The sequence below is a fragment of the Barbus barbus genome, assembly GCF_936440315.1.
Source record: "Barbus barbus genome assembly, chromosome: 15".
Classification (NCBI taxonomy): Eukaryota; Metazoa; Chordata; class Actinopteri; order Cypriniformes; family Cyprinidae; genus Barbus; species Barbus barbus.
In genome coordinates this window covers 4,403,128-4,430,547 of record NC_136743.1, presented here as the reverse complement: position 1 = coordinate 4,430,547, position 27,420 = coordinate 4,403,128, and the positions used below count along the sequence as shown (strand labels likewise).

General features: G+C 34.5%; 1 protein-coding gene and 1 pseudogene across 2 annotated transcripts in view; both read left to right on the top strand.

Moving 5' to 3' along the window:
- Nucleotides 1–1,057: 1,057 nt before the first annotated feature.
- LOC306881123 (vimentin-like) lies at nt 1,058–9,469 on the top strand (annotated as a pseudogene). The gene is made up of 10 exons: nt 1,058–1,335; nt 1,522–1,742; nt 3,488–3,548; nt 4,361–4,456; nt 5,962–6,123; nt 7,390–7,515; nt 8,204–8,427; nt 8,517–8,560; nt 8,645–8,730; nt 9,336–9,469. The product of its transcript is annotated as a vimentin-like (transcript).
- Nucleotides 9,470–11,080: 1,611 nt separating this feature from the next.
- Nucleotides 11,081–27,420, top strand: part of LOC306880935 (dual specificity calcium/calmodulin-dependent 3',5'-cyclic nucleotide phosphodiesterase 1A-like) — a gene marked incomplete at both ends in the record, with an annotated part of 77,414 nt that continues 61,074 nt past the window's right edge. Inside the window, 3 exons of the mRNA XM_079434739.1 lie at nt 11,081–11,279; nt 23,916–23,966; nt 26,024–26,195. Of these exons, the coding sequence (XP_079290865.1) occupies nt 11,081–11,279; nt 23,916–23,966; nt 26,024–26,195 (422 nt within the window). The remainder of the gene's footprint in view (nt 11,280–23,915; nt 23,967–26,023; nt 26,196–27,420) is intronic.

Below are 27,420 nucleotides of genomic sequence, written 5' to 3'. Positions count from 1 at the left end.
TTTGTGTGGCTCAAGGGTCTGTTTTTTCTTAACTGGGTGATTCATTTAGAATGAAGTGGCTGTAAACAACTAAAGTGGTCTCTCTTGTTTACAGGCTAAAACAGTTCTTGAAATAGATGGAACAAAAATGTCAAGACTCACCAAAATAAGAAAGGCCTGTGGATGTGATTATGTGTGAATCGACCTGTGAAACAGATTTCTGGTGCCATTTGATCAAGATCAGCTCAGCGTAATTATTAGAAACGTTTAGTTGGATATTCAGTGATGATCACAGAATATACTGACACAACATGTTTACAGTTTGTGTGCTTTATTTATTTCTAAGCTATCACAAGTAGTGCATCGAAACAAATAAATAATGTGTAATGCAAAGACCTTCAACTAGAGCTTGGATAGTTCAGGCATGATTAAACATATTTTCCAAGATAATGAGTTGTGCACTGAATAATGATAAGATGAAATTCAACAGTCATCCTGATAATATTCAAGGTTCTAAAAAAAAAAAAAGATTAAACTAATATTTTTAATAGGATTCTTTGAATCAAAACCCTCCAGCTAATCCAGTAATGTCCTTTATTATGACACAAAATAAATAAATAAAAATCTAAAAACTAAATAAAAATAAACAATCAATATTTATTCTATGAATAATTATAGAAAAATAATACAACACAAAAATATTAAAGTAATTATTAAATATTTAATTAACAAACAAACAAATAAATGAACCCTGTGTTTGGATTTGGTGGAATGGTGGTAAATCTATCAAATTTTAAAATGCCATAGGCTATATTAAAAAGGACATTTCTGTCATTTCGTTTCTCCTTTAATTCCATTAATTTATTTCCTCAGTAGGCGGAGAGCATTCAAATTACTCTAGAAACTCGTCTCAGTCTCATAGGGTTCTGCTAGTGTCACTCAAATCCGCCAGCACCGTTATGTGATTTGCATAATGAGTTGACTATAAATGATGCTTCCTGTCGGACTGTCGCTCCCCGTTTGGGACAGTTCCTGAAGAGAGAAACGGTGCGCTGAGTCACAACTTCTGAAGTTCACGATGTCTGCCTCCTCCTACAGAAAGCGCTTTGGAGATGTGGGCCGGAGCAGCTCGTTCTCCAGCCGTCAGACCTCCAGCTCCGTGCGCTCTCGGGTGGCTTTCGGCGTCTCCTCGGCTCCGGTCATTTACGCGTCGAAGAGCTCCAGAGTCCGAAGCAGCGCGGCGATGCCACGACTGACCTCTGAGACCCTGGACTTTAACCTCTCGGACGCCCTAAGTACGGAATTCAAGACGAACCGGCTGAATGAAAAGGCGCAGATGCACTCGCTGAACGACCGGTGTAGTGCCGAATTCTGACCCCCGCCAGATTATTACCCCCCTAGTATTGTTAGGTTTCGGGTTAGGTGTGGGGGAGGGGTTAGGATTAGGGGTGGGGTTAGGATTAGGCAATCAGGTGGCGATTTCAACGAGGGGGGTAATAATTTGGCAGGGAGTCGAAAATAGGCACAACACCGGTTCGCCAGTTACATCGAGAAGATGCGTTTCCTGGAGCAGCAGAACAAGATCCTGTGCGCGGAGCTGGAGCAGCTGCGGGGCCAGAGATCGTCGCGCATCACGGATCTGTATGAGGAGGAGATGCGCGACCTGAGGAGCCAGGTGGACCAGCTGAGCTCACCACGGAGAAAGCACGCGTGGAAGTGACGCGAGACAACCTTGCAGAAGATTTAGAGCGACTCAGCGAGAAGTAATGAAAATGTGTTCTAAGAATTTTCTGTGAATTTAAACACGTTTTTCTTTTTTGAAAGTTCCTTGAGCATTTTGAAACAAGTAGTTACATTCAAAAAAATGTTTTGAAGAACGTCCAACTAAAACGTTTCTGAAAAAAGTTAAGTTTTTGTGCTAGTGAACGTTTTATTAACGTTACTGGAAGGGCGTTTGTTTAACTTTGAGAGAAACTTGCCATACAGTTCCAGGCAGCTAACAAAAATATAAGAACGTTTTTTAACGTTCCCATTGAGTTATGAAAACAACATTTCTCTGTATTTTCTGTAAACTTAAAAAAAAAATTCCAGTTATACTGTTTTTCATGACTATGTAAAGGAAACATTAAATTAGGAACACATTCCATTTTTAAACATTCATAGGAAAGTTACTTTTTGAATGTTCTCTGAATGTTCTGAAACAAAAAAGTTAGATTCTTTGAAAATTCAAAAGAACAGCATTTATTTGAAGTACAAATATTTTGTAACATTTGTCTTATTTCACTTTTAGTCAATTACATGCATCCATGCATAAATAGGATATATTAAAAGTACGGATCACACACTTTTGAGTGGTACATGAATTTTTAAATTTAAACAATGTTAAAGATGTATTAGATTATTCAGAAATGAACAGTACCCAACACTATTAATTGCTCTGAAAAGTAATGTTCGCTGTCGATTCATGGCACATTTAATGGTATTTTATGTAAAGTTTTTCTGCTAACATTTTGAGAACATTATTAAAGACTATATAGTGTTAAATGAATGTTTTATTACCATAACTGGAAGAAAGGTGTTCATAACTTTGAGAGAATCTTACCAGAATGTTTTAAGAATGTTCTCTGTTAGCTGGGGTGGGCCCCCAAAAATATTTATTTATACACTTTTGGGTATGTTAAATTATGAATGCATTGCATTCGATCATATTGAATATCAAACCAAATATTATCTGCAGTTTATATGTTAAATATAAACACTTTCAGCAAAACGTTTCACAAAAAATGGAAGAATAAATAAAAAAACATTTAAAGCAAAAACTACTTGTTATGGGGGCAAAATATATGAAGATTGAGATCCCTTTTTATTGAATAAGCTGTTTTGATTTAAAAAAAAAATTCTTGCAAAATTTCTCATTATATGCAAATTGTGCTATAGCAATTTATTTTTAGGTAACAAATTAAGGACATTCTCATTCAAAATAATAAAAGCATTATGCATACAGAGTCCTCATTTTTCTTCTTTTAGTAACCAATACTTTGCAGCAAATTAACTTTTAAAAGTTATTAAATATCAATTCATTCACCTCAGTTAATATTTGTAACTGCACACAGTGACCTCATGCGTCAGGATAACTGTGCAGTGCAGTGACAGACCAGTGTTGTGGCAGTGTTTGCTTTTTAGTGTTTTGGAAAATATAAAATCAATAGTTCCTTTTACCTCAGGGGCCTTTAGCCTTGATGCACCCCGTGCAGAATGAAGACAAAACATATTTGAAACTTTGTGGATGTCCAACATCATTTGTTTGCACATACCATTTTTTTTTATGATTTGTGATCTAATGCTATGAAATAATTTCAAGTGTCTAAATACTTCTTGGGACTATAGTAGTGTAATAATTAATATGTGAAGTGAAACTCATTTTAAAGAATTGAATCAGGCAGAAAGTATTTTGCATTAGAAAATATTTGAAAATGAACTGTTTTTTATTGACGTCTGTCGTTTCCAGACTGCAGGATGAGTTTCTTCAGCGAGAAGATGCAGAGAACAACATGAGGAGTTACAGACAAGTAAAACATCTTTATAACTAATGGTTTTGAGAAACATATAACCTCAACTTATTTTTTTCAAATGACAGTGTTTAAAGAATCTACAGTAAGAGTCTACTACAAGGGTAAATAATTCAGTTACAGTAGATGGACCAGGCATAAAAAAACAGCAACTTTGCAGGAGATTATTTCATGAGGCCTTTGCTGATGCAAATACTTAAAGATGGTATTGCAACTGCTGTTAACAGTTTCTGAGGTATGGTAATACATGTTGCAACACTTAACCCTTGGGTGGAGTTTTCAGGATGTAGATGTAAAAATTTGAGCAACGTAGGATGAGATGAATTGATAACATTGTGTAATTACTTCAGAATGATTTCTGAAGGATCATGTGACACTGAAGACTGGAGTATTGATGTTGTACAGTTATTTTGTGGCATGTCAGGCTCAGAGCTGAATGTCTTTGTTTCTGGCATTAGCACTGGGAAATCTCCATCACTGCTGATTGCTCTTCTAGCAGACCAGCAGACCCTGACAAAGCAAATTTTTGTGACTGAACCGGCTGCCTAGGACAGGAATGTCTGGATACGTGTGTGTGTGAGAGAGCATGTGTCAAGCATAAAAACAGTGCAAGTATTAAAGCCTCTGTTTATTCATGGTTTTAATGTGGGCTGTGGTAGTCCTGTCAGCAGACATCCGAATGGTGCCACACAGACTGCAGGGCATTGTGCCTGGCCCAGATACTCATTAAAAACACAAAGACCTCTTCACGGTGTACTTTCTGTGTATGTGTGCTCAGTACAACAGTGCTGTGTCATATTAATGTTTTGCAGGATGTGGATGACGCTGCTCTTGCTCGAGTGGATCTGGAGAGGAAGGTGGAGTCTCATCAGGATGAACTTGCCTTCCTCAAAAAGCTCCATGATGAGGTAAGATACACAGCTTCCTTTTTGTTTTAAAAGGCATTTAATGACAGATAAATGCATCTAATTACCACCGTCACACTCTCAACTAGTGATGGATTAATCAACAAATATTTGACCATTTCAAGGCCATTAAATAAATCTTCTTGGTCAGTTAGTGTTAGTTAACTGACAGCAGCAGTGTAATCACTGGCATTAAGAGTAGGAAATCAGTCTGTTTAAGATATTTACATGGATACGATATTTATTTTGCACTGTTAAAAAATTTCTATTTAGAATTGAATTACATTTTTATGATAATTTGTTAAATATACTTTATTTTTTTTGTTTCTTTATTTGCAATCATAAAACTGTATCATGTAAATGATTTGAATAAAATTATCATTAAAAAGTAATAATTATTTACATTATATATATATTTAATTTAGTGCTGTCAAATGATTAATCGCGATTAATCGCATCCAAAATAAAAGTTTTTGTTTACATAATATATGTGTGTACTGTGTATATTTATTATGTACATTTAAATACACACACATGCATGTATATATTTAAGAAAAATATGTTACGTTTATATATGATAAATATATAAAAGGGAAAGTCGTGGCCTAATGGTTAGAGAGTCGGACTCATAATCCAAAGGTTGCGGGTTCGAGTCCCCGGCCGGCAGGGATTGTAGGTGGGGGGAGTGAATGTCCAGTGCTCTCTCCACCCTCAATACCACGACTGAGACCCTTGAGCAAGGCACCGAACCCCCAACTGCTCCCCAGGCGCCGCAGCATAAATGGCTGCCCACTGCTCCGGGTGTGTGTTCACGGTGTGTGTGTGTTCACTGCTGTGTGTGTGCACGTTGGATGGGTTAAATGCAGAGCACGAATTCCGAGTATGGGTCACCATACTTGGCAGTATGTCACTTCACTAATATGAATATAAATATATACATGTAAATACAGGTAAATATTTTCAAAATACATGCTGTATGTGTGTGTATTTATATATGAATATACACAATATACACAAATATTATGTAAACAAAAACTTTTATGTTGGATGTGATTAATTGTGATTAATCATTTGACAGCACTAATTTAATTATTATAAGAAGCAATTGTAAAATTGTGTAAAATATATACAATTGTCTTTGTCTAATTTGTATTCATAAAACTGTACGTATATATAAATTCATAAAAATTATTTCAATCAAATGTAAAATTAGTATTATTTTAATTATCATAATTTGAGTGTAAAATGTAAAAATTCACAATTTTCTTTGTCTAATTTGCAGTCATTAATTCCCAATCAAAAAACAGGATGGATGACTTTTGTTTCTTGGAGATCTTTGTGTGCTAAAACATTGGTGTGCTAAAAACTGTTTGCATATATGAATTCTATATATTAAAATGTAAATATTTAGCTCTATGTATATGATCACACAACACAAGAAAAGGAGGATGACAGAAGCTATTCAGAAAGCACTACATGGGAATCTCTGTCTCTCGGTCTGTCTACAGGAGCTGGCTGAGCTGCAGGCACAGATCCAGGGCCAGCAGGTGCAGGTGGATATGGACCTGGCCAAACCTGATCTGACAGCCGCTCTGAGAGATGTCCGACTGCAGTATGAGAACCTGGCAACCAAAAACATCCAGGAGTCGGAGGATTGGTACAAATCCAAGGTATTTAACATGAGCCTTTTCACCATTTATTTATGAGCCATTTATTCTCCTCTTCAGGTTCCTTTTTCATCTCTATTTTGCTACTAATCCTTTTCTACAAGTCATAATTTTCAAATGAGCAAGTTCTGCTTTTAACATTCATGCAATGGATGAAATAATGGGCCCTTGTTCATTAAAGGGGTCATCGGATGCAAAATTCACTTTTCAAGGTATTTGAACATAAATGTGTGTTGGAAGTGTGTGTACACATCCATCCTATAATAATAAAAATCCACCCAGTGTTTTTTTAAAATCCCTATTTTAAAATCCCCTTTCTCAAATCAGGCTGTTCTGAGGTTCCTGTCAGAATGACGTACTTCTGTACAGGCCCCTCCCACGATAGTTGATTGACAAGCCGTCTTACCTTAGACCCGCCCTGAGTGAGCTGATTGAAGTGTTTTGTTGTTGGATGTAGTAATGAATATAGCAGTCGTCATTTACTCCCGACATCTGAGCCACTGAAGATGCAGAGGATTAACGTTACTTTCGTTTTGAAGGGAATGTGCTGATCCCCGATTTGCATAAATGTGTCTATGCTTAATGCGTAGATAAGCTTTATCTACAGAAGAAGTGAGTATAAGGGTTTTTATGAATCTTTGCAAATCGCCTTCCCTAATAATGTGTTAATTAGCCAGTTTGGCGGCTGAAGTTTAATATGCTCCATAGGTATATACCTAGATGCCTCATTATGGACTATTTCTATGCAAGTAGGGCTCGTAAGCCATATGCCATTTTTGGAACGGTCTGCGAATCTTTGAGCGCATTGACTGTGTGCGTCTACAACAGGAAGTTATACGCTTGTATATCTTTGAATATTCATTGATTATAATGGTGAATGCGAGATGGCTGATGCGTCAACGTATCTGGAGCGGTCTAATAGGGATCTACACATATCTATGGTCTGCTCGTCTCTCCACGGAAGAGAGGGGCGGAGTCAGCAGAGCTCACGAGCATTTAAAGCAACATGGACTAGATCAGAGTGCTGAAAACAGAGCTGATTTTGACAAGGTAAAGAAGGTGTTTTTTACACTACCATTGAGAAATTGTAACCAAAGTATGTTATAGACTTTTCATTAAGACCCTAAAGAATCATATCAACTTGTGTAAAATGGGCATCGGATGACCCCTTTAAAATCACTGTTATGTTTAGTCACTTTTAGTTTAGTTCTTCTTCCTGTTTACAACCTCTGCTTACCTTTGTTCATTTGTGTCTTCCTTCACTGCCAGTTTACTGACCTGACAGAAGCGGCTAACAAGAGTAATGAAGCTCTGCGATTGGCCAAGCAGGAGACCAATGATTACCGGCGTCAGGTGCAGGCGCTCACCTGCAAGGTGGACTCGCTCAAGGGAACCGTAAGCATCTTAAAATTACCAGTTAGACTTATTCTTTGGCCAAAAATGTGATGACTGTGACTGTAAAAACAAACCTCAGCACTCAAGGAGGCCATAGAGTTTTCCTGTGCCATTAAACCAGATGGGTTATTATTTACATTTATTCATTTAGCTGACGCTTTTATCCAAAGCAACTTACAATTGCTATATATGTCAGAGGTCGCACGCCTCTGGAGCAACTAGGGGTTAAGTGTCTTGCTCAGGGACACATTGGTGTCTCACAGTGGATTCGAACCCAGGTCGAACACACCAAAGGCATGTGTCTTATCCACTGCGCCATCACCACCCAGGCAGCTATTTATTATTCAGGCAGCTGGCTATAAACATGCGTTTAACTAACCTTTCTATTCAAAATCTATCTATCTCTCTGTATGTCTGTCTGTCTGTTTTCTGAATAACGATTAAACATGTAATATTTCAAATATTATTCTGAATAGAAACATTTTATTTCATTTTAATTTGTTTTGTTTTGTGGTTGTGACCCAGACATGTTTATAGACATATTATATTATTACTTAAATCTTTTTTTTTCATTATTTTTTAATATATTTAACTTTTTGCTTGGAACTAATATTTAATATTTGTACAAACAGATCAGTAACAAGTTAGATAATGTATTCTAAATCTATTCTTTATGTAAATAATGCAGAATGAGTCTCTGGAGCGTCAAATGAGGGAGATAGAGGAGAACTTTGCAATGGAGTCGTCGAGTTCCCAGGACAATATCACTCTATCGCTGGAGGAAGACATACGGAACATGAAGGACGAGATGGCAAAACATCTGCATGAGTATCAGGATCTGCTCAATGTCAAGATGGCCCTGGACATCGAGATCGCCACCTACAGGAAACTTCTGGAGGGAGAGGAGAGCAGGTGAACACTGGACATGGTTTAATTTGGGTTGAAGCAACATGTTATTATGTTTTATAAAATAATTCTACTCTTTATTCTCTTGGATGTAGAATTTCAACCCCTGTTCCAAACTTCTCCTCCTTCAGTCTGGGAGGTAAGACATCAAGCCACCAATACATATCATAATGAAACATATACAAACGTGTTTGTAATTGAAGATAATTTTGCATTTTGACAGAAGCTATGCTTGAGTCCAAACCTGTTACTGAAAATAAATTTACTAAGAAAGTTCTCATTAAGACCATTGAGACCAGAGATGGACAGGTATGTGTTTGACTCACCACAGTATTTCACACAGTCTTACGATTATTAAGAAGTAAAAAGGGTTGAAACAACACTGAGTGTATCACTTACTGGGTGTATTTTACAAAAACATGTCCAGGTCACAACATACATACATATATATTTAAATACATGAATGAATGCTAATTTTACTATTTATTTATTTATTTATTTTTCTATTTTTATTTTAATTGTTCAGAAGCATATTAGAGGATCAAGTTTATTCAGTGTGACATTATTTTATTGACAATTAAGCACATTTCCTCCAAAATCTAATTATGTTATGTCACAACTGCAAAATGAAATAAATAAGGGTTAGAGAAATAAAATAAATTAAAATAAAATAAATCTTATTACTTAGAAAATGAAGCATATTAATTTGTATTGTGCAAATTGTGCATTTTTCAAAACAATTATGCACTTTCCCCATAATTTATCTTTTATAATTGACATCTCTCTATGAATCCCTACAAGTTACAATATTAAGTAAGTTTCTACAGTGAACCTGAAATAAATGTAATCTAATTTTAAGCCTGTGATTTCATTTGGGTCTCTCATGAACTCTTTCACTCTTCTCTTCCATTAAGGTGATCAATGAGTCCACTCAGAACCACGATGACCTGGAGTGATGAAGGACATCTCCTACTGTTATCATCCACTGCAAGCAAACAACTGCAGCACCTTTCTGTATCTCAACTATCAACTAAATCTAATGTGAACAACCCACAATAACCTGCCTCAAAGTCTCTTATTACTCTGTTCCTGGTCTTGGGTTTGAAGCCCATCACTGCCATCTTGTGAACCAGAAAATAGGAGCATACTCAAGTTTTATTGGACCTTTTCTAAACAAGGTGCTGCTCTCAGTGAGGAGCATCTGTGTCCTCTATTAGCGGTTCATGTGGGACAGGATGTGTGTTCCTGTCTGTTTGTTCCAGTGATGGAGATTTGTACTCCCTGGACACGAGTGTTCAAGTTCCTGTTCGCTCCCAGGGGAGCACACAGAGAACTCATGTGTTTGGTGTCATCACCCAATGGCATTTTTAAAGGAATAGCTCACCTGAAAATCATTTACTCCATGTCATTCCAAATGCATATGACTGTCTTCCGTGTAATACAAAAGGAGAATTTTTGAAGAATGTTCATGCTATTATTAATTCAGGGAGAGAAGACAGTGATTAAAGGGCTGTCAAACTACAAAAAAGTATCATAACAGTAGTCCATCCACTACATTCTGAGTCGTCTAAAGCCATATAATTGCCTTGTGTGATGAACAAACTGAATTCTGAGTTACTATGTTCTACAATCTATCCATTTGTCAGTTACACTCGTTTTCACATATGTTCAACATCAGTTATTTCCGACTCTGGACAATTGAAGCAAACTTGAATTGTTTTACTTTTTAAAAATACATGTTAGTGCAACAATTAGATCATCGAAGGTCAGCAGCACAGACACTGGTTAATAAATTAGGATTAAAGAATATTTGTGTTATTATTGAACATTATTATTGCATGTTTGCACCATAATCTGAGTTTGCATTTCACCGTCTTTATTAATTTTGAGAAATAGGCTTACTGAATCTGTTTTTGAGCAAGTGATTTCACATTTAAGCTGTCATTCAATAAATGGGAAAACAAAGTAGCCTAACTAATGTAACTTTTTTGAAAATATAGAATTTATACATTTTCAAAAAAGTAATTTGGAAATTTTGTGAAACGGAAAGGTTCTTCAGGTGTTAAAGGCTCTTTATGGAACCATTTAGACAAAAAGGTGTTAACAAAAAAAGAAAAGAAAGAGTGTACCCCCAACACTGGTTGTATTTTATATAGCTTATTTCTGATACATTTTTTGTTAAAGCAAAACTGTGAACAAACAGTGAGTAGGCTATAAACGTGCTCTTGAACTAATGGAGAATGTTGATTTCCAATCATTTTAATTATGAAAGTATTGTATATTCGCAGCTCGCCAGTGTCGGATTGTATTAATGTGATACACTTGACTAGTTACGGATGCTTGTTTTCATCTCTCTCGACCCCAGAGACTCGTGTTTGCCAAACTAACTTTATTCATGTGACGACCGCGCTCTTCTCTCGGGAACGCGCACAGGAGATTTCCGCTGGTTTTCATCGTTTCCAGCTGACAAAATGACTTACAGATAGGTGGTAGAGGGTGGATCTACCGCTCTGGATGTTTACCGCTCAGAGGACACGGTTTGCTTAGTTATCATTTAATGAGGACGCCACAGCAATGACAGAGTCTGAATCCGAGTCATGGAGAGCGTAACCGTGTTTCCAGAGCAGACGGTCAGTCAGCTGAAGGCTATTTGGCAGAGATGGGCTCAGTGACCTCAGCTTTCACCAGGTCTCGCAACACGTTGGTCAAAGTGGGTTCGGAGCCGCAGAAAGAGCCGGACGGGAAAACGCGGAGCGGGTCCGGTGTGATCCCAAAGCAAACTAGTAAACAACCGCTGGCGCGTAAAACAACCGGCGTCTCCAGAGCAAACACGCCACAAACTCCTGCATCTGCTACAGGTGAGCTTCTGTCTTCACAGGTGGATTTAGGGAGTGGATTCAAGCATACAAAGCGGAAATTGTTTGATGTTTTTGTTATAGCCGGTTTTGTTTATTACAGCAGCTCCAAAAGCATAACTATGGAGTCTTAGGACGTTTATTACAATAAAGGTATTATCAAAACATCAAACGAAAGCAAAATGGGATCTTTCCAGAAGAGTTTTTCACCCATGTTTGCAGTTACTTTAAGATATTGTTATTATTTTGTTATTGACAGTCTGAACGTGTAACTGTACAAATTCTTAAAGGCTGAAATAGTTTTTTTTTTTTTTTTTTTAACAAGTAGTAAAATTTAGTTTTAGAATTATCTGGAATATTCAGAAAACCATTTGTATTAATTAGCCTACTTTTTTACGCTGAAAATATTTCCAATTTCTGAAAGATTTAATTCATAAATTAAAATATATATATTTTTTTATATTTTTGTGGGGCTTAAGGCTTTTGAAGTCTTAAAGTTATTTAAAAAAAATAAAATAATAATTTATATTTTAAATAGTGAATTTAAAAAAAATATTATCAATTATACTTATAAAAATTACTTTAATGGTCAAGAAATTAGTTCTTCATCAACGGTGACATACAGCTACTCTGACACAATTTTGGACCCTTGTGTGACAAGGTCAATGAGTCTTTGACCTTTTCTGAAAAAGCATGTTGAAAATCTAATGAAAATGCGTGGGCATCCGCCATGACACTAGATCAGAGGTCTTCAACCCTTTTCCTGGGGACCCACTCTCCTGGAAAGTTTATTTCCAACCAGCTTCAGCACACCTGCCTGCAATTTTCAAGCAGTCTTGAGGAGCTTGTTTGGCCGCTTCAGGTGTGTTTGATTAGGGTTGTAGCTAAACTCTTCAGGATAGTGGGTCCCCAGGAACAGGGTTGAAGACCTCTGCACTAGATCGACAAAACGTAGATAGATACAACATTGTGAAAGGACGTTCCTGTAGCGATACCAGTACAATATCTCACGGTTCTCAAACCAATCAGATTTGAGAACCAGAACAAACTGTTGTATATATATATATATATATTGGTGAAGATAAGATATGTTATATAAGTTATGATTGTCTATCTTATTTTATTTTTTATCTACATTAATATATTTTAAGTGAGCTGAAGTGTCCAGATACTCTTTTAGGTAATTGTGGAATTTCAGCGCATGCCTTCATGAGACGGGTGGGAGACAGGTGTCTGCTCATTTTGGGTCAAAAACGGGGGTGATAGCGGCCATTTATCTGCACATTAGAGAGTTCAGGCACTTCTGTGGAACAGATGAGAAAAACGCCTCATAATGGGATGATCAATGATGCGCCTCTGCGATTCTTTTGAAGGGTCCAGATCCGTGTTTTTTATGTTTGAACTCTTTGATGTTAGAATAACAGCCCTCATGATGCTTTATATAGCACAAGTGTGGATTTTTACACAAATCTAAAATGGACATAACCATGCAAGCTCATTTTTATGATTTCAGTCTGCTATTGAATATGTATATATAAACATTTATTTAGTGCATGTATAAGATACTCTACCTTTCAAAAACTTGGAGTCTGTAAGATTTCTTAACGTTTTTGAATTAAGTCTCTTATACTGACCAAGGCTGCATTTATTTAAAAAAATACAGTTACTTATAAATATTAAATATATTGTGAAATATTATTAAAATAACTGTTTTTATTTTTCATGTGATGCAAAGCTGAATTTTCTACATCATTACTCCAGTATTTAGTGTCACATGATCCTTCAGAAATCATTCTAATATGCTGATTTGCTGCCAAGAAACACTTATTATTGTTATTATCAATGTTGAAGTTGGTTGTGTTGCTTAATATTTTTGTGGCATTTTTCTCAGGAATCTTCAGCTAATAGACAGTTCAAAAGAGCAACATTTATTTGTCTTCCTGATTTAAATTAATTTATTTAAAAAATACATTTTCTTCCCCAAACTTTTGAATGGTAGTGTATGTGCAAAGGTAAAGATCTCATCATAACAAAATATGAAACTGAATATTACACATAAAGAAAATAATGTCTTTTAAGTGACTTTTCAAGCCTGTTCCTAGTTTTTAAGAAGTCCTTTTTGTTATATCCCACTTCCCCTTTTCACCTGACCGCTAAAGGAAGAAGCGACCCTCGAGGGTGACTAAAATATCACCTGTAGCTCTATGTTTCATGGTTACCATGAAGCAGCGACAGTAAAGTCTGCCGCTGAGGTCTCTGAGGCCCTGGCGCTGAGTTGTTCAGGTTTTTCTCCCTTTACAGCGTCGAGAGAGTCACAAGTGGGGAGACACCAACCAACACAGTGACTGAATGTTACGTTTAGATCAAAACAAAACACCAGTAGCTCTGTGCTATTTTGTAAGAATTGGAGGTATGGTAAGGTGTCCCGAGTCCAAATTTTACAGTACACCCTTAAATATAAAGGTCCTTTATTTTTTAAGTGGATCTTTTAAGATCTGTTCACTAAAAGATTTTTGAGAAACCAAAAATGTTTTTTGTAATACATTACTGCAAAAAACCTTTTGAAAGCTTTATTTTTAGGAGTGCATTATGTAGCCTGTCAGATTTCAATTCAAGCAGTCTGTGTTGTTCCTGCATGTCTGAGGATGAGACAGACACCTGCTATGAATAATTAGGGCTTTGTTATTTAAATAATGAGTGATGTGTGTGAACAGACGGGGTAGAACCACACAGCTTGTGACTTGATTTTTCAAACTTTTTTAATTACTAAAACTGGCAGTGGCATTATACAAAAATTATATAAATTATATAAAACAATAAATACAGTTACTTAATTTCACAATTCTGTGAAAGTTTAAAGGGGTCATGAACTGAGAAATCAAAATTATATTGATCTTTGACAGGTTATTGTAGTATAAAAACATCCTGTAAGCTTTTATTGAAGGCAGTCTGCCAAAATGACAATTATTTGAATGTTCTATTCTATGATGTACTAGAAGATGATCAACACCTGTTTCTACATCGCTGCCTGTTTAGCCCCGCCCACCGATTTTCACATGTAGTGTTTATGAGAGAGACGAACGTGCAGGTCTACACAGAAACAAAACGATAAAGATAGCTCTGAAGACAACAAGATGCTGTGGAAAAACAGCCTTCCTTCTAATCCCAACATTGGGAAAGAGTGGATGAACTTTATCTTTAATGAAGATCCAGACCGAATCAATAAGAACTTGGTTCTTCATCCTTTGTTCATTTCATTTTACTGTGCATTTGTTTACAAACATGGCAATTCAACGTGGGATTTTCAGAAAGATTGAAACTAAAATACGATGCTGTGTTGGATAAATTGGATCCGAGTAATGTCGCACCACACAAGTGTGAGTAACTGTTTTTATTACGTTACGTGGTCACTAAACATCATATTGACTCGGGGCCCCCCGCGATCGCGTTCCCACGAATGTGTTCATTTGAGCTCATCATAAGATTTATCATGAAGTGTGTCTTTCTCTCTCTTTAATGAGACAGTTTGTCCTCAGTTCAGGGGTACATTTTCTCTGATTAAACTGTCAGTACAGTATTTATAAATTCATAATGCAAATCCATAATATTCATAAATAAATCCCAATGGGATGTTTCATAAAAGTGATATCATTTGCACTGTTTGTATGCCAGAATTGAAATAGAAGCCAAATAATAAATAATATCAAAATGATCATTGTGTCAAAACTATGGTGTCTCATTCAGTTCCCTGGATAATGTGTTGGTCATTTCTGGGGTTGTACCACATTCAAATCATAATGTTGATAAATACAAATAAAATGTACAAAAACTTTAACTTTTTTCAACTAGGCCTATACTGTAAAAAAATCTACTCACTACAACTTAACTTAAGTCCAGTTTCTGCCATCCCATTAGCCTAAGTATAAACAGATTGGTTCAACAAGTAATTTCAATTTAAATGACATTAAACTGACCTTATTCAGATGAACTTTGTGTAATTAAAAAAATGAAGTTGAAATTGGTTAGATTGTTTAGATTTATTTTGAAATTACTTTTAGTTAAAGCAATGGCAAACGTTTATGTCGTACTACGTTTTACACTGTAGTTGCTAAGGGAATATCTCATTTTAATTTAGTTTAACTTTATAGGCTATAATAAAATGACTAAAACTGAAATGAAATTGAATTAATAATAACTAACGTTATATAGACAAATTTAAAAAAATAGCTTACGAAATATAAAATGAGACAAAAGCACAGTAATTTTTGTCCGTTTTAGTGATAATGCGAACAATAATATTAGCAAATAACCCTTATACAGTAGGCTGCTATAGGCTCATTTTCTCCGTTTTTTTCCAGATTTCATGTTAGTATCCATCAGTAAAAGATAATTTGATTTATGTGATTTCAGCGCATTTCCGCTCTGTCGGTGACACCAATTAACTAATTTACGCTCTAATGTACATATACTGATTATGAATCATAAGCAGAGAGGCGCTGTGTGTCCATATGTGTTAACGCTGACGAGCCTCGGTCTATAATTAAGAGCGTTGTCGACCTCTTGTGGTTAGAAAAGGGACATGCACAAATAACCATAGAATAGAATAGAATAGAATAGAATAGAATAGAATAGAATAGAATGAGCTTTTATTCGCCAAGTGTGCGCAAACACATGAGGAATTTGATGTGCTTTTTCAGGAGCTTTTGGTACATAGCTACATATATGACATGGGAACAGGAAGAACATTTAAATAAGTAAAGCTAAGGAAAAAAGTAGAAAATTAAAAAATAAATATTAATAATGTAATATATATATATATATATATATATATATATATATATATATATATATATTAGTATTTTCATAAATTATTTGTATATGTGTATGTATATAGATATATATTTATTTAGTCATTTAGCATTTTTATCCAAAGCGACTTACAAATGAGGACAATAGAAACCATCAAAACCAACAAAAGAGCAACAACATGCAAGTGCTGTGACAAGTCTTGGTTAGCCTAATGCAGTACACGTAGTGAGTTTTTTTTTTTTTTTTTTTTAAAGAAAATGAGTAGAAAAAAATAAATCTAATGTTAGTTTTTCAAGAAAAGCTAGCAGTTACAGTATAAATATGCAATTGATAAAATTGTGTGTGTGTTTTTTAAATATAAAGAAGACAGATAGATAAAATAGAATTAGAATAGAGAGTACTAGAGTTAGTGGGTCAAATAAAGATGGAAGAGATGTGTTTTTAGCCGATTCTTGAAGACGGCTAAGGACTCAGCTGATCCGATTGTGTTGGGCAGGTCATTCCACCAGGAGGGAACATTTAATGAAAAAGTCTGTGAAAGTGATTTTGTGCATCTTTGGGATGGCACAATAATGCGTCGTTCACTTGCAGAACGCAAGCTTCTAGAGGGAATTTATTTTCTAAATAAATAAATAAATACATTTTATATATATATATATATATATATATATATATATATATATATATACAATTATTTATTTATTTAACATATATTAGTTATGATTATTATTATCATTGTTGTTTATTATTAATTATTAATAAATATTTAATGTAATGATGGCTGGCACTCTTTATCATAATTGTTCCAGTTAGAACCAAAAATATACACTTATTAACACTTTTTTTTCAAATTTACATATTATCCTTTTTTCTATAGCAGATTTCAGAAATAACTATTTTCACTGCTTTCACAAAAAAAAATGGTGTTGAAACAATTTCAACTCAAAACTGATAGTAAATTTCCCAATTAATTACAAAGAAATTAAAATTTTAAATGAAACATGCAGAATTCTTTGTTTTATTTACAACATCGAAAAAGCATTTTTTTCATCTTTCATATTGCACGTCACACAGAAACTGGTAACAGATATTTCCACACACAACACAGACCATAAACACTAGAAATAAACAGTTAGTGTGGATTGCATATGTTCACAGTGAACATGAGCTCCAGGTTTGTCCAGTATGTTGCATTACATTAACCTCAGGATCTCTTCAGTGCTGTGGGAAAAAGCCTTGGCTGGTTGCCTAGTGACCAGCATTCACAATAGAGACATCATATACATGAGCTGACCTCACACACGAACACAAATAAGCTCACAACTTCAGCGATGACTGGAAGCTCATTAAAGCTCTTTCAGCAAAGACCAGAAGAGATTTGCTTGCCACTATAAGAATCTCAGCTACTAAACATCACACCGAATCAACAACCATCTTCATGTGCATTCATTAAAGCTATAATATCTTATTTTATCTGGAGAAGAAGGACTGTTTGTGACTCTCTGATGCAAGCAATAATGGGATCTGAATTCACTCTCTACTGGTTTTGGGGGATGGTGGGATAGTGGTTCATGCTTAATTCTATTCTATTCTATTCTATTCTATTCTATTCTATTCTATTCTATTCTATTCTATTCTGTAACATATTAATTGTATATTAATCTTGCAGACTTGGTTTTTAATAGAAATGAATGTTAATGCTAAAATATATTAAAATAGAATAATAAATATTACAGTTTTTACTGTATTCTTGAATCAAATAAATGCAGCCCTGGAGATTTAAAGAAACTTTTTGTAATAACGTTCCAAAAATATTAATAAATATTTTAATAAAAACTCCTAAATTAATTAATTTATTTTCTAATATTATATATATGTATTTTATGATACACACAATAATATATTTTATAAAACTAGTGAATAAATAATAATAAATATACCAGTAAATAAGATGTCTATTTTTTGTTGAAAATTAATACTTTTACTTATTATTAATTAGAAGAGACCATATTAGAATACATAAATATAATTTTTTACAGTGACATACATGATCTTCTACTCAATATTTATGTATTCAGATATATTTTCTTCTAACTAAGAATTGTTTTAAATAATAAAATGTTGTATAATTTGCCATTTTTTTGTATATTTTATTCTTTATTTAAAGACAATGTACAATGGTCTTTAAATATATAAATAAATTAAAATTTATAATAAAGGCAATTGACTTTTAATTAATAATTATGTTTTTAGTTATATTATTATTTATTTTATATAACTTTAATTATACATTATGCTTACTGTTGACCAAAGAAGAGTTTGTTCTGTATGATTGTTTAGTTCTTTTATTTTGTGGAGCTGAAGGATCTGTCTGATGTCTTCTTCTCTCTAATCATTCCCTCAGACGTGAGACAGTCACGCATTAAACCGTCACTGAATCCTCGGGGGTTTGAGATCCAACCCACTGAATTTAGACACAGACAAAAAGATCAAAGCTCCAAAACTCCAGCTATTATTTCAGCACAATAACATCTCGGCCTCCACCTGTCTATTCGTCTCAATAGTTTTCTATCTTTTTAAAAAAACAACAATAGTCTGTGAATAGAAAATGATTCACGCTTTACCAAAATACACATAAACCTCACGGCCTTGGCCCAGCTAGACGCATCTCTGGGAATGTGTTCAACAAATCCGCAGCGATTCGAAATAGGTTTGATTGCATTTCGATGATAAAAGCTGGGGGGGGGGGGGGGGGGGTAAAGCTGCTTTTTTTTTCTTTAAATGTGCTTCGCAGAACATGAGAGGGGCAGAGTTATGTTATGCATTGGTACACTAAGTGCTCTGTTGAGAGGGGACTCACATTCAGCCGGGGAGAAATAATGAGACAGTGAGAGCGACAGAGAACGAGAATGATAGAAAAAGAGAAATAGTGTCTCTCATTTGAGAGTACAGCGTGAGAGCAGGTCAGGATAGTAAGATCTGACGAACCAGAGACGAAAGACTTACACACAACTTTGGGATTTACTCGCGAAATACAACACGAGAGAGAGAAAACATGTCAGAAACGGACTCTAGAAAAAAGGGCTTCACCAAAGGCAGAAGTGCCACTTTCAGCATCGACGGCTTCAGCTTCACCATTGGTAAGAAACTAACAGATGACAGAATCAGGGTTTGATGGAAATGCATCACGGCTGCAGATGTACAGTAGAGTCAGTTGTTTTGTGCATCGGTGCTTATACAAACAGATGTGTTGATTTCAGGATGTGATGTGTGAGTGTTTAATTTCTGAAAAGACTCTTTCAGGTGAGCACAACTCCACAGCGCCATAGCAACCAGAGTAAAATGCACCTGACCACACACACACAAACACAAACCTACTCAGAGGAAACTGTGTAATTTTTGCATGGCGTATAAAACTGAGTGAATTCTCATTGAAGTATCATCTTTGTCTCTGATGTTTCTTCTTCTACAGTAAGAAAACAGTACATACAAAAGTCTAAAATAAATGTGAATTGTATAAATCTTGAATTTGAAGAGAAATGTTGGAGTTCATATTGAGAGTTTGGAGCATAGTTTGAGACGTTGCAGTTGTGAAAACACTAAAGTGTATTATCTTGTTGATGCAAATGCATATTGCACAGCGATGCCACAGAAGAACCATTTTTGGTTCCACAAAGAATCATTCAGTCAAAGAACCATCTCTTCCTTACCTTTTTATAATCTGAAGAACCTTCTTTCACCACATAGAAGATCTTCAGATGCTAAAGGCTCTTTATGGAGACAAAAAGGTTCTTCTAAGCACCTTTATTTTTAAGAGTGTGCTTATAGTTGGGATAATTTTTTTTTTATTGAAATCTCTAACACCAAGTCAGTGTCATCATGGCATTGATTATATATTATTATAGTATTTATTCATATTTTAAATTAGCTTTTTATATTTCCAGTATTCTTGTTTTTTTACAATCTTATGTGCATTTTATTAACTTTTTGTTTCTATTTATTTTTATTAGTTTATTTTCAAAATTATTTTTTATTTAATTTTTTGTTTCAGTAATTTTAGTGCTTCGACTTCAACTTATTTCAGTGAGTTGTCAAGGCAAATGTTGTAATTTTAAGTTCACTTACATAAAAAAGCACAGATTGAGACATTGTTGAAATCTCTTTAGAGGAGATGTGAGTGTTTTTCTCAACAGTGAGAGTCAGAACAGCAGGAAACTTGAACATAAATCTCAGTTTGTTCTCCATTTAATCTCATTGCTGTCTAGGAGAAACAACTGACATAAGAGCAATCTAAAAGGGATTATTGCAAGGATCATCTATTATACAGCTCATAAAATATTTAAACATTTAATATAATATTTATGTTAAATATGTCTTTTTAGCTGCTATTTGTTTAAATTTCAATTTTATTTGTAGAAATCTTAGAGCTTTAACTTAAGCATAATTTCGTTTGTTGCCATTTTTAAATTAAATCATTAGTCTAATGTTTATATTTTATTTTATTCCAGCTTTATTTCAATTACAGAAAACAATTTGTAATAGTTTTACTTAATGATAACAACATAAGTATTTAACTTTACCACACTTTGACCCATAAAAATGTAATAATAAAATTAATTTGTTTTTTTTACAGCTCATTAGAATACTCGATTGTGATTGGTCAGGCGTGATAAGATATTTTTGTGTAATCACTAAACCATATAACATTTAAATACATATATATATATATATATTAAATATTTCTGTTTAGCTTTAATTTGTATTTATTTTTTAGAAATATTAGTGCTTTAAACTTAATTCCATTAGTTGCCAACTTTTTTGCCAGTTTTTTTGTCTAAAATGTATATTTTATTTCATTTCAGCTTTATTTCAATGACACAAAACAGTTTCTAATAGTTTTACTTAATGATAACAACACAAGTAGGCTATTTAACTTTGCCTTTCAACTCATCCTTTCAAAATCAACATTTCAAAATAATCTGTAAAATTCCATTGCCTTTCAAACATCAAAATATGCTGATTACTCATTCTAATTGGTCACTTGTGGTCATATATTGTTTTATAGCTAATAATCTCTAAACTTTATAATTGCCATTGACTAGTTTCATGTCTTCCTTCTAAATAATAACATAATTTCATCTCAAATCAGTATTTCATGTCCGTGAGCTGCTCATTATCTTGTTATCTCAAAATAAACGCTTCGTGTCTGGATCCTGATCACCTTGTCAGGGTTTATTTTGAGATAATGAACATCTGACTGTAAATTTTTCCATACTTAGACACATCGTCCTGATGATTGGCCGTTTTTTCTGAGAAACACACACCCACGTGGGAGGACAGCGGTCAGGAAAGGTGTTTTGATGGAAACATCAGAGGTGTGAGATGCTGTCTCGATGCATGTATCGAAGGAAGCTTCTTACATGCAAAACTGTTTATTTAACCAGTGCACTTTTAATACTGTAGATGAAGCTGATCATCATACAAGATCACAGCAGGGATCTCACATCAAAATGCTTTATGGCTTTTTCAAACATCTGCCGGTCGTCATGGTTACGCAGCCCAGCAATCAATTGCTCAGTGTGCTTTGAGCTCATTACATGTGGCATGTTGTCAATCAGGTCCAGTGGAGTGTGACAACGAGCTGCTGTTAACTTAATGATGATTGGCTAAAGCAGCGTGACCACTTCCTCTCGTCCTCGGTGTCACTCTGGGGGCTTTTAATGGGTTGCGTGCTGGAGAAACATTGTGTGTGTGTGTGTGTGTGTTTTGGTCATGTCATGACTCTTAATGGGGGTCGTGTGGTGTTTTACTCCACTAATGCATGTTATAATTTTTCCCAGTTCGAACAACGTACGCGCTCGAAATGAGATCTCATCGACTGGTTTTGTTTTCCTGACTCTGCCTGCTAATGCGATTTACATTTAATGCACAGAAGCAGCTCTCACAAACCAGCTAAAGAATCTCTTCAACTTTGAACCTGCCTCTGCACTGACTAGATTTACACACACATAGTAATGCACCGACTGAACTCTTGTTGGTGTAATAAGATGCAAATGCACGCAGTTTTTGGTACTATTGCTTATACTTGGAGTCAGTGTTATTAATTTAGTATTATTTATATAGTTTTTTTCATTATGACGGGTGGTGATGGCGCAGTGGATAAGACACATGCCTTTGGTGTGAGAGACCCGGGTTCGAATCCACTGTGAGACACCAATGTGTCCCTGAGCAAGACACTTAACCCCTAGTTGCTCCAGAGGCGTGCGACCTCTGACATATATAGCTATTGTAAGTCGCTTTGGATAAAAGCATCAGCTAAATGAATAAATGTAAATTATACTATTTATTAATATAATATCTTGAACAGGTTTTTTATGCTGTACATGTTTTTTTTTTTTAATGTTTCTATTTTAATATATATTTTAGATAATTGTTTTATTTTTTTTATTTTTTTTTGTAATCTTGGTATCTTAAACATAAAATATAAATATATATAATATAAATTATTAAAATATAAAAATTAGATGAATAACTTAAAAAAGCAATTAACTAAAACTTAAACCATAAAAATGTTATTTTAAATAAACATACACAATTTTTAAACTAAAATGTAAACAAAATATAAAAAAAACATTTTATTAGTACTAAATTTAGTAAAAATTAAACTTCAAAATAATACAAAAAAGCACACAGCGAAATTACTTTAAAAACTTTAAATTTAAATAAAAAAAAGAAAATATATTAACTCTTAAAATATAGATATTAGGTGAATAAAAAACTAGTTGATTTCAGTTAGTGGACAAATCAACTTTTTGTTGCTGTTTTTTTTTTAACTATTCATCTAATATTTTCAATATCTTTTTTTTTTTTAATAACAGACAATGTTTTTAACAGTTTTAGATTTATATAACGATGACAACACTGTAAAAAAAAAAAAAGTTGAGCCAACTTAAAATTTTAAGGCAACCAGCTTCAGCAGATTTGTGAGTTTTCTCAACTTGTTGTTTTAAGTTTATACAACAAAACGTTGAGAATCTCCTACAAAAATAAATTGAGATTATTTAAAAATCTGCTGAAGCTGGTTGCCTTAAAATGTAAAATAAAAAGTTGGCTCAACTTTTTTTTTTTTTTTTTTTACAGTGAACACTGCCCCAGATATTACACTTTGCTTTGCAACTCATCCCACACAGTTTGGCCTATGATTGATAAAAAATCAAATTGCACGGCATGATTGGATTTCTGATTTTTGTGGATAATCAAATAATAATAAAAAAAATAAAAATCCTTTAGACTTACATTTTTTTACTTGTAACCCCAACTAGCCTCCCTGAACACCCTAGCAACCCGCATAATATGCAAAAAACACCTCCATCTGGAAAAGCAGTTTGTTATTCTAAATTAAACATAAGTAAATAGAAATGAAATCTGTTTGCTCTATCTCAGTATAGCATCTCCGAAGACTTTCTTGTGGATCATGCCTTTTTTGTTCTTGTTCTTCTGTTATTTTTTACTAGAAGTGACTCACAGTACACTAACAACACCCTTCCAGTCCCCTACTGACAAAGACCCATTTCAAATCCTAATGAAAGGCTCATATAACAGCGGCTGAAGTCGTTTTTAAAGCAGCCTTCCATGCTTTTCCAGCAGCTCACTTCATTATATTCACATTATACAAAAAGACACATTAAAAAGGGAGCCAAAAAAAGATTTTTAATGATGCATCTTACTAAGCCTCGGAAAAAAGGTATTTTATGTTTTTTAGAGACACACACACACACACACAGAGAAATGCCAGCATATAACTCAGTTTCTCTCTGTTTTTCTCTGTAGTAGCTAATGAGGATGGGGAGACCAACAGCAGGCCCCTAGCGAGATTTGCACGTAAGTATGTGTTTATTATTTTTTTAGAAAGCAACAAAATAACTACATTTCATTTTTGAATAAATCTACATCTTGTTTCATATTCAAAAGGCAAGGGCTATTCATACAACAGATGCTTTTATTCTGCATAGTGCTGCAGAAACACTTACAGCATGTCTTTACCACAGGGTTTGCACGGTCATGGAAACCTGGAAATATCAGAGAATGTTAAACATGATTTCCAAGCTTTTTAAAAAATCTTCCATTTCTAAAAAACACTGTCCATTAATCACAAACGACTGGAAAAGTCATGGTAAACTTATGGAGGTTTATTAGGTAGAAAGCATGGAAACAGAGCTGGAATCTTCATCTTGTGGTTGTAAGATCTTTCTAGACCACATAAACGTGGTCTGGATCTCAGCTCTCAGAGACAAATCCACAATTTATTACTTTTACAAAATTCAATATGTCAACCAGTCTTTAGACCACACAGATTCTCTGAAACGTTATGTGACTTTTGTAATCTTAGTTTCTGTTTATTAAATCATCAATATATTCTTATTTTTAACTTCTAATATTAATGCTTTTTGGAAAACTTAAAGCAGTGAAAAGTAATTACTTTTATCTATAAGTAAAAGAAACCAAAAAAATAAATACATAATTAAATTATATATTAAAAACTTATAATTTTTGTTGAGTTTTTTAAGTACTAAAATAACTAAAGTAAAACTTAATAAAGACATTTAACTGAAAACTGAAATGAAAAGAGAAAAAAAATAGTGGTATATTGATACTAAAATAACACTAGTGAAAACTTGAATATCGTACATTATTGCCGCAATGAATTCAGAAATGAATTTGCCATGCAGGCCTTGGTCTGGGACTATTGGTCATTGCTATTACCCCGTCAGCAGGGACGGATTATGACGCACCGGTGCCCTGAGCACGGACTGATTAAAGGCCCCCCTCAGTTGAAATTGCGCTCACTTTTTCTTAAATTCAAATAGTAATGGATTCTATTCACATCAAGTGAAAATAGCAGTATTTGTAGCGATATGCTATTTACACTAAGTGCAAATAGCTATAGATTAGATTTGCACTATGTTAAAATAGCAGGATTTTCTGCTATTTATACTACTTGTCGCAAAATAGTGGCAATTATCTGCACTTCAGTATTGTATTACATTATAAAACAGTATGCAATAATAATGTATTGAGTGTAAAATTTTTAATCATTTTAATTCAAATTATTAAATGGATGCCACCTTATTGGTACAATAAAGCCCTCCCGACACCTACCCCAGATGGCAGATGTTTTTAACAGGCATTACACTTTACATGGGCATGCCACTAGATGGCAGCGTCTATCAAGATACTCAAGAGTTCATTTGGGCATAATACTGGATCCAAAGAAACAAGTTTTTCAGAGGTGGCATACAGATTCCATCTGAATAACAACATTATGAGTGCATGAGCTCATGATGATAATGATAATGATATACACAGGCTTGGTGGGAGCAAATCAATATAATTTACTATGAATCAACAACTGAGCCATTAGGATCTCAAGAGGAGGCTTTAAGTACATTTTTAGTCTTAGAATTTTGGTCTGCTGGTGCCATTACCGTATTTTTAAATCAGAACACTGCAAAAAAATAAAATAAAATAAAGGAATGGGAATGGCTTAAAATGCAAAATTGTCATTATAAATTTTCAAGCGTTTTGATAAAATAAAAAAAATGTCTGCGTGTGTGCACAGTGGGTGCAAAAAATAAATCATAAAAAATACGTAATGGATTCATGTATCATAGATTGTCATATTGTAGCAGACAAATACATAATGTGTTGTTTTTTTAGTAGTATACTGAAAATAATAGCGTGACAGCTTGCCACTGGTACTATTATGAACACTATAGGGGTACAAAGGTGTCCCTTTGAGGTTACAAACCCCAGTGACAAGCTGTTGTACCCCTAAAAATATATATATTTTAAAAACAATTCTGAGAGTGAATGGGATTTGTTCATTGTTTATCAAAGTGTTTAAATCTTTCTTTGACTCTGATTCGTCTTGCTTCTAGGCTCAAAGTCTCAGAGCGCGCTATGGAACACACTCACTGCTGGGACGTGCAAGAAGGAGAAGGTCAAATTTCAGACGGACGTTCCAGACGATCCACGCAGAATAGAAGAGATCCTGGCGGATGAGCTTCCCTCTACAGACATCCCAGAAGCAACAGAGAAAACTGCTGTCAGGTTCATCTCTCTCCTTTTATTATAGTTAATTGGTCCTTTAGAGGTCATGTGATCACTGACAGGAAGGACTGATCTGGGAACAGCATCCTGAGGAATGCTTTCTCAGTTATATTTCAATGATCAACTTTGTTTCAAACGTATTGAGATCTATGACTTTTAATCACATACTTTGGTTTTGAGATCTCTTCTCAAATCTAGAGAAGACACATATGAGATTACTGGGTTTTTTTCACAGGAGAAACATATTAGAGCCTCCTGTTCAAACAGAAGTACTTGTTTTAATCTCATTTCTGTCTAGGAGGATCTCATTAGTCATTTTTCTTCCTTGTGGGCCTAAAAGCTGATGTCAGACATCAGGTTATGGGATCTGACTACAGGGCAGATCAGTCTAATTATTGATAATGACACTTATACCCCCGGTTTCACAGACAAAGCTTAAGCTTAGTCCTAGACTAAAATGTAAATCTGAGCTGTTTCAACGGAAAGAAACGTGCACTGACTGATCTTAAAACATGTCTGTGCCTTTGTTTTGTCTTAAGATGCATACCAGTAATGTTTTTTTCTAAGGCATGTTTATAAAAATTACTTAAATGTCCTATTTGAACTATGGCCTAATGATGGCTTAGGCTAAGCCCTGCCTGTGAAACCGGGCCATAGAAGCCTGCTTTGTAAACATGCTCTATAAAAAGTGTGCTTTCTGGGAAGGATAGTTTGTCATGAGGCTTTTTAAGATGTAAAAAGGATCATGTTGTTTATGTATTGTTTTTTATGGTGTAGAAAATTGGGGGTCAAACAGGGTCACTGGATAAGCAGTTTAGCCTAAATCAAGTATTAACAACATAAGAAAGAACATTTTTCATTTTTCATTGTTTTATACTTTTTCATTCATTTTGCTTGGGTTTTACTACCAACATAAACTACCATTGGTAAAACCAAAAGGCCAAAAACAGGAATGAAAAAGTGAAGCAAACATGTCTTCATTTGGAGTTTTCTCCTGAGGCGTCTCTTAGCTGCAGTGGAAAACAGCTGCCTCTAATACTCAAGGTGCTCTCATTGACAACACAAATGCACTTCAGTGCAGAACTAAATACAATGTGAAGAGAAGAGCATAGAATCAGACTGATAGCACTTCAGTTTGTTTACGCAGTGTCTACTGAATGTGCATCGAACTGTTTTATAGTCAAATTACTTTGAACTGAGAAAAGTAATTTTTTTTCATTTTTGC